At 32.5% G+C, this 8,513-nt stretch overlaps 1 protein-coding gene across 2 annotated transcripts in view; it reads right to left on the bottom strand.

Moving 5' to 3' along the window:
- LOC106463194 (bone morphogenetic protein receptor type-1B-like) overlaps window positions 1–8,513 on the bottom strand; it is a 71,382-nt gene that overhangs the window by 8,857 nt on the left and 54,012 nt on the right. For both annotated transcript variants that reach the window (XM_013923190.2, XM_022390642.1), the window contains exon 7: window positions 5,467–5,658. In XM_013923190.2, coding sequence (XP_013778644.1) covers window positions 5,467–5,658 — 192 coding nt within the window. The remainder of the gene's footprint in view (window positions 1–5,466; window positions 5,659–8,513) is intronic.

The raw sequence follows: 8,513 nt of genomic DNA on the forward strand, positions 1-8,513 counted from the left end.
AAGTACAAACTTTTGGCTTGTAGCTCTGACATCTCTTGACCAAATTTAGAACTAATTTAAATTTTGGACTCAGGAGGTATTTGACCATAGATTAATTTACTCTAGGAGACCTTGGGTGTCAAATATATCAACTGAAAGGATTTGACCTCCTGAGTTCAAAACTGTAATTAGATCTTAAATCGGTCAAGAAATGACGGAGCTATGAGCAAAAAGTTTGTACTTGAAAAACTCAGAGCCATTATGCCACAGCTAAAAATAATGCTTCAAATACAACCAAATAAGAAAATATAACAATAAGGACAACATAAAGTTTGAAAAACCATTTTCTTTCATATGAAGAAGAATGGCATTAAACATAAACCAAACAAAAAACTGAACAAAATATTTAAGAGAAGGTTCTCAATACTGAGTGTTTCTTCAGGTAATTGTTACACTTATTTCAGTTTTTTTTGTACCAAGAAAGATGACACGACAAACAAGAGAACAAAAATTTTTTGAAAACTCAGTGTTTCTTGAGTAAATATTTGATTACTGATTCCTCATATTATTTAATCAATAATACTCAAAACAAACCTTTTGTAAAAGTAAAACACATCACAATCAAAATTGCACCATAAAAACCCTTTTACATCAAATGCAAAATAAACCCTTTAAATTGAAAAATGTACTAAAATAAATAGGTACAAAATATATTCTTTGATATGAAATCCAAGATAAACGAAACCCACCATAAATCAAATGGAAAATACAAAACAAAACATACCCTTGAGCTCAAGGGAAGCCTGAGCAGCAGTTATTTAATTGGACATGCATGCCTGTGTCTATGTGATGGTGTGTTTTGTTTGTTCAACTTAATTAACCATCTGGTTCCAGAAACACACAGGCATATTCAACCAATATATCACTGAACTTCTGCCACCGTGTTGATTCCAGATTGTGTACACAATCATCAACTAGCAGCCTCAGATGTGTTGGCAATCCTGTATTCTCTCAAATGTGGCATGACAAATGCAATCCTAGTGTTATCACTAGTCTTAGTTACCTACACTTCACTTACTGTGCCAATGATCATCCCAGAGTGAAGCTGAATAGCCATCTGCTCACAACTGCTGAACAACACCAGGGCTACATACCTCTTTGAGAGATAACTGTTCAAGCTAGTGTTGCCTACTTTCTGGACAAAAAAACAATGCATTTTATACATTGGCTCCATCACCATATTACATGGTGACAGTGTACTAAACTCATCTGCAATAAACTACAGAACACCACTTGTGTATTTAGAGGTACTAGGACTCACTCTATTATAGGATGTTCAATATTCCTAGGCCTGATTTGGTCTGCACTGGATAACTTTCCAATGGAAGTAGTTCACTTATTACACAGGCCAAACTGACCAGCAGTTTCCTGAGTTCATCCTAGAATCCCATTACCAAAATCAAATGTCAGATATGGCTACCATCATTCTGTGGTTGACATTTCCAAGACATATTCACATGTAAGATATCACTATTTGTCACAATGAAGTTGATATTAGCTAGTTGAAGTAGTGGCTTCTCTCAGAGTGCATGATACACAGAGTTCAGTTGGGCTGACCACCAAGCCTATTTTTGAACAAGCTGTTTAGTGCACTCCTCCAAGTCATTGGCTAGATCCAACACAGGCTCCATTAGTTTCCTGTAGAAAAAGTAGCAGCAACTGTAGCTGGTTGATGACTTTCCTGCATTTCCTATGCAATAAGATTCAATTACCAATTGTGAAATGAGATACAGTCAATTCACTTTAACTCTCTGAATAAAGGCTTGGTCATTTTGAATGACCTTGTAACCACCATGTAACCACAAAATTTTACATACCATAACTCTGAATATACTAATATGGAAAGCTTTAAGTAAACATTATAAGTTTGTTGTACACACACACACACACACATACATACATGAAAAGAGATTTTTAATTGAACATTCATTGAATTTATAGTCAGTCAGACTCAGACCTTGACTATTCCGAGTGCAAGAAGATTTTCATGTACATATTAAAAATACTTTTCTCAATTTACAGTTTCATATTTCATTTGCATAACCTCTAGAACCACCTAAATTAATATAAAAAGTTTTTTCAGTAAAACTTTATATTCTGTTATTTTCTCTACCCTAACTACTAACTGTAATAAAATCAGTAATGTAAGGAAAAAATTAAAAGTTGAAATGTACAAAATAAATATAAATTATAATTTTTTTTCTTTCTAGAATGACCAGACAGTAGCAAAAACCTTTAGCCTGTATCATGAGAAAAGTTTTATTTATTCTTTTCCATTTCAGTTTTCTTATCTAACCTAGCAAGTTTATAATTTCTTAATTTAGTTATTCTTATAACAATAAATAAAAATTGATATTAAAAAAACTTAAGAAATTTAGTACTTATGTCTGAACTCATCATTTTGTTGTCGGGAGACGAAGCACTGTTAATTCTACTTTTTTGTAAAAATGTTGGTGGTATGTATTATTATTAATTTTTATTTCAAATATGCAATTTAGCACACAAAATGTTATCAAGCCCAAAATATGTGATATCTTAAAACTATAATAATTTAACCAAGCTATAAATAAGTATAAAAAATTCCATTTGCTGGTCATATACGGTCATATTTTATAAAATTTTTAGCAGATTCCCACTGAAATAATTCAAGGTATATTTTCCTAAAAGTAGTGATGAATAAATAAAAAAAAATGTGCATTCAACCCAACCCTCTGTATCAGAACATATATGCAATATGATTGTCTAGTGACCTGTGTTATTTCCATAATGAAAATTGTATTGTTTTGTTTTTAAGTAAAGGAGACTGAATACAATGTATTGTTGGCAAAAATCTTTGTTTTTTAATGCAATGGGTGCATCCAGCACATTAGAATGCTCAGCTTCACTAAGTAGCTGCATGGATATTTTTCACTGGATGCCACTGTTCCTTGTCATTTTAATAAGACTGCTATAGAAGTGAACACTTTTTGACAGTTGTCATTTCTATAAGAAGTGCCAAAGGACAGATATTCAATTCATATTATCCTACATGGTACAATACCATCCTGCAAATATATAATACAGACATGGATAAACAACAACAAATACATACCCCAACACATTTCTCTCTAAGTATTTTTTTCTGTTCACGCTTCTATCTTCAAAATATTTCTAACAATTAGTCAACAGAGGAAGTCCCATTTTTTGTGAAATTAACTCACAAAAAAAGTATTTGTTCTTACTAAGTTTCTTTTTTTCAGATTGACTGGTCAGCACATAGAGAGACTGACAGATCAATGTTGATATTGATACAAAATGAAATTTTAGGAATTGCGAAAAAAGAATAATTTTCCTGTACTTCTGAAAATAAGCATTTTGATATAGAATTTTTTTCCTATGATTAACTGGTCAGGAGGTATACAATTCATATTATATATATATATATAAATAGACAGATTTCTATGCAGTGAAAAAATTGCAATTAAAACCAAAATTTGGCTTGTGACAAAGGAACCGAAATTAGAATAAGCAGCTTAAATTTCTTCATTACTTCAACCCAAACCAATGTTAATACAATGTATACCAAAAAAACCATTTTCTAAATCTGGACATTTCAGTTATAGCTTTATTTTGTAAGTGATTTGAGGGATGGAAATGGGAAAAAGTTCAAAGAACTTAATTATCAAGCACCCTCATAAAAAAAAGATCCTGAACAGAAAGGGCTTAGTAACAGCATAGACAACTTACTCAAATATTTCAAGCTTTCCATCAAAAAAGTGATCTAAAGTCAGGGAAGACAAACCATTTATAAATCTGTAAAAAAGTTGCATTTATAAATCCAGTAGCATATGATATAGTTAATTTTTCTTAGGGCAGTTTTGCAAAACATGTTAAGAAGCAGAAAAATGAGTACATATACATTAACCCTCTCACTACATATAGGTCAGGGTGTACATGTCACAACCATTTAATTTACTTTATTATCAATATTTAGGAATAAACTTGGTATCCAAATGAAGGTAATATATTAATTTTTAACACTATATAAGTTTAAAGTTCTTAATTTTATAAGGAAACATTTAAAAAATCCTCAATCTCTTTTGTTATGAGGATCATGAAATTTGTTGTCTAAGTCTTCTCTAATTTATTTACCACCCCTCTCTGAAGTACAGAATTTAATGCAACTTACTCATTATAATATAGATATTACTAAGGCAATGTATAATTTTTATAGCCTTCAACCTTACTTTTTTACAGACTCGTAAACTAGAAAATCAGACCCACTTACCATGCTCACTTGTCACATTCTCTCTTTCACAAATTGCCACCAGTTCTCTCTGACATTTTATATTATTTATAATCAATAGAATGGCAAAGTTTTCATTTATCAAATGATCTTATATTATGTTGTTTTCAGGACAGAGTATTGTCTATTTTGTCTTCAGTTTGAAAGTTTCATTCACGGTGTTCAGATTGAGAAGCTTGAATTATTTTAAGGCTCTTATGCTATAGTTATTTAGTGTACTAGTACCATTAGTATAAAAAACTTAAAATTCATCAGCAACCAACAGCAAAAAAAACCACAAGAGCAACAGTAAGTACTATATTTCTAGTGTATTCTTTATTTTTTGTTATAAAAGTTACAAACTTATTAGGTTAGATTATGACAAATATAACAAAAAAAGCTCTTCACAAGGTATGCTTATGAGCAGCTCACAATTAGCTTGTGCACTATATAATTCAATAGGGTAACTTGAGCTACACCTTCACCAAGTGATTTACAATGAGTGTGGTAGGATTATTAATTAGATGCAGTTCAAAGGGGAATAAAACATCAAAATTAAGCATAAATAGATGTATACTATCACAAGACTTAAGATATTTAGGATAAACAAATGTAGGTTTCTGTTATAATCTGCTGTCATTTTACAAAGAAAAAGAAGGAGTAATTTTGATTTATTTCATACTATTTTATGGTGGTTACAAAGTCTGTTAAATAAACTGAGTCCATATAGAGTTAGGGTAGAGAAAATAAAACAATATAAAGTTTTACTGAAAAACAAAAACACTTGATATTTATTTGGTAGATTTTAGAAGTTGTATACACATATGAAATTTGAAAATTTTTAGATGAATAAAAATATCATTAATATTAACTTGAAAAGCACTTTGCACTTGGAGCAGGCAACACTCCATATATTCACAGACAAATCATCAGTAATAATACTTAATTAAAAGTCTTGTAATATTTACTGAAAGTTTGCCAAATTTTGTGAAGATACACGTACCATATTAAAAGTTAGAGTCTGGAAACTTTAATGATTACTTTGTGGTTACGAGGTTGGTCAAATCAACTGAGCCAATGTGGAAAGTGTTAAATGTATTCAATTAGCATAGGGTCTTTCAATGAAGTTATATTTGTTCCCATATTTTACAATATGTTATTACCTTGTTTGCCAAAAACTTCAGTATGAAGGTGAGAAAGGCCTGAAGACATTGAGTAGGTCAACCTAAGCATGTCAGGAACTTCTAAAGTATGAAGTTTCAGGTAGTCATGCAAAGAGCCAAGATCGTGGTAGTCAGTGATGAGAAGAAGCTGGGTCCAGGAGCCTGTACCACGAATATCAGCTGCAATAAAACCTAAATGAAACCAAACAAAGACAAAATTATGACCTAGAAGTTGAATTTTCAGCAGCACACAAGTCTTTTGATTTTGTGATTTTCCTTAATCTCACATTTAGAAATCAACTGTTTACTTTTAGTTACATTAATTATACGGATTTGACATAATTTCATTAATTTCAGCTGATTTACTGATATTGATTCTTAATGTGAATTTAATTTATTACTTTTAATTCAAATGTAGTAAAAAATTATAATTTGAAGACAAAAATGCCTATCAATTTTTTGCTTATTTAAATTTATAAAATCAACAATTATCTTTCATCACTTTTATAAAATGAAAATAATCCCAACACACTCCACAGAAAATGTATCCAAAGAAAATTTTACATTTACAAGTTAACTAATTTCTCTAACATAATGAATTTACAAAAATACAAGAGTTGCATTATCACATATGAAAAATATAATTTGCTTCATTCAGCAATAACCATGGATCTTTCAATACATTATGAACATGAAACCTGATAATATTAAGAAAAAAGTAAATAAGAAATACAGTAAATTCACTCTATGCAACAAAACTAGTGGACACTTTTTTTCTACGTAAAATAAAGAAATCTACAATAATGTATAGATTCTGATTTCTAACCAATGACTATCTACATGCAATACACAGAAGCAAACAAATTTTTACTCGTATTAAATGTACTGAAAAATGTGGTGTTCTTAACCACTAAAGGGGTTATTTACAAATGTTGGAAATGCATATAAATCAGCTATCATTTCACTACAAATTTCCTGATGGTTCTAAAAATACTGTTATGGGACATAAAGGTATCTGTTCTGAATACAAAAGCAAAGAGTACTGATCAGGTTTATAAAAGGCCTTCAATACTTGATTGGTAGCTAGAAGGGTATGTATGAAAGCCCTCTAACTGGAGGTAAATATTCACAAAGTAAAAGTATTAAATAATGCAGATTGAAAGAACACAGCACTTCAAAAAATGGAGTCTTCAATGTTCTTCATGGAAGAAGAAACCAGTGCTGTGCAAAGAATTTAGAACAACTATGATTTCCGATGCTCCATGTCAATCAGAAATAAATGCCCTCATTCAAAACTGGCACTGTAATGAAATTCAGTATTTTATTATATATTAACAAGATCCTAAACAATGAGTTAAGATGTTAACAAAGGCTCATAAATCAAATATTCACAAGCTTCCAGCCATACCTTAACATCAACAGCTATTTTCATGAGACGTATGGCCTAAAAGACAGCAATTCTGTTTGACCACATACAATTCAAGTAAGAATAAACTATACATACTATGCTACTCCTCATAATGTAAACATTTTTTTCTGTATAGTTTTTTCAAATTCTTTAATGCAATTCCAACAAAGAAATGGATTTTTGGACCTTTGTTCTACTTAAGTATGTGACAAATCTAAGATATTAGTTTATGAATAGGAGATGAACAACACTGACATGAAATTTTGAGCAGGTTAAAGACACACCCCACCTCCTTGAAAGCTACTAAGGGGACATTCTGAGCAATCGATTGGTTATTCATGTCATATATAAAAGTGTATATAAGGGAGCATTTCCAAAAATGGATAGATGTGAGTGGGGTGCCACTGTGTTTGAGTTATTATGTGAGCAATATCTTAGCAAATAGAAAAAACAAGACCTTCTTATTTTATTTTCTATCTTCTCAATATCTGTAATTTGAGTTTCTAATTCGTATGAAACTATAGACTTAGTATTTTGACTTCACAAACATCTAATCTGAACCAGTGCTCCATGCAACATACCGCACGACACACAAAAATCAATGATTATCTGTGTTTTTTAATATTTGCTTTTAAATTAACAAATTGGGTAATGTACGCTGAGTGGTCACAAGTAAACAGACACCTAATTTTTTATCATTTAACTGATTTATGCTAACTAATTTGTGTTCACAGAGCACTATATAAATGAAAATGGTCCGCACACTAATTATCTTGTGCTACAACATGCCTAGAACTCAAGGTTCTCTCGAATTGTCAGATTTTGTTAGAGGAAGGATAGTTAATTCTGTTGACTGTCGAAAGCGGGATTCCCAAATTCTGCGAAATTTGCCGCTGACTTATTCCACCATCTGCTTGACCTCAATTATTTTGACGTATTTCGCACTCCACTAAGCTCGATCTCCCACCAACCCAAACAGCTCCCCAAACCATCACGCTGAAACCATCATGTTTCCCAGTCGGCTGCAGTCTGTTGAGACAAAACTCTTGGTGAGGCATTCTCCAGACCCATATCTTTCCACTGTCCGAAAATTGAGCGAATCTTGATTCGTCTGAGAACAATACGGTCTTCCAAAAGTCCAGAGGCTTGGTCATCATATCACTTGCCCACTTCTTTCGTCTCACTATGTTGGCAGGTCTTAATAAGGGCTTCAGTCTAGCTGCTCTGCAGCGATAACCCAATCTGTGGAGAATCCGTTGAACAGATTTCGGGCTCATCCAACCAGCTTTGGCCACTTCTGCAGTCGTTAATCTGGGATCCATTTCGATGCTCCTCTTGACAGCCCTTTTTGTCCTCTCCGATGGACCAGGACGACCCGGACGCTGCTCAATTGTTTCCTTGCCGTGTTTCTTGAACTGCACGATGGAAGGACTCTTGCCACTTTATTCCTCGGGTTTCGTGGACAAGAACACAACGTTGTTCCATGAAGATAGAGCACCGTGTCACACTGCTAGAAACACCCAAAAGTGGCAGGAAGAAAATGGTATCCAGAAGTTGCCCTGGCTGAGCCTATCTCCTGACCTGAACCCCATCGAAAACCTTTGGGCCATACTCGACCGGCAAGTCAAGAAACAACCAA

The sequence above is a fragment of the Limulus polyphemus genome, unplaced genomic scaffold (assembly GCF_000517525.1).
Source record: "Limulus polyphemus unplaced genomic scaffold, Limulus_polyphemus-2.1.2 Scaffold1345, whole genome shotgun sequence".
Lineage (NCBI taxonomy): Eukaryota > Metazoa > Arthropoda > Merostomata > Xiphosura > Limulidae > Limulus > Limulus polyphemus.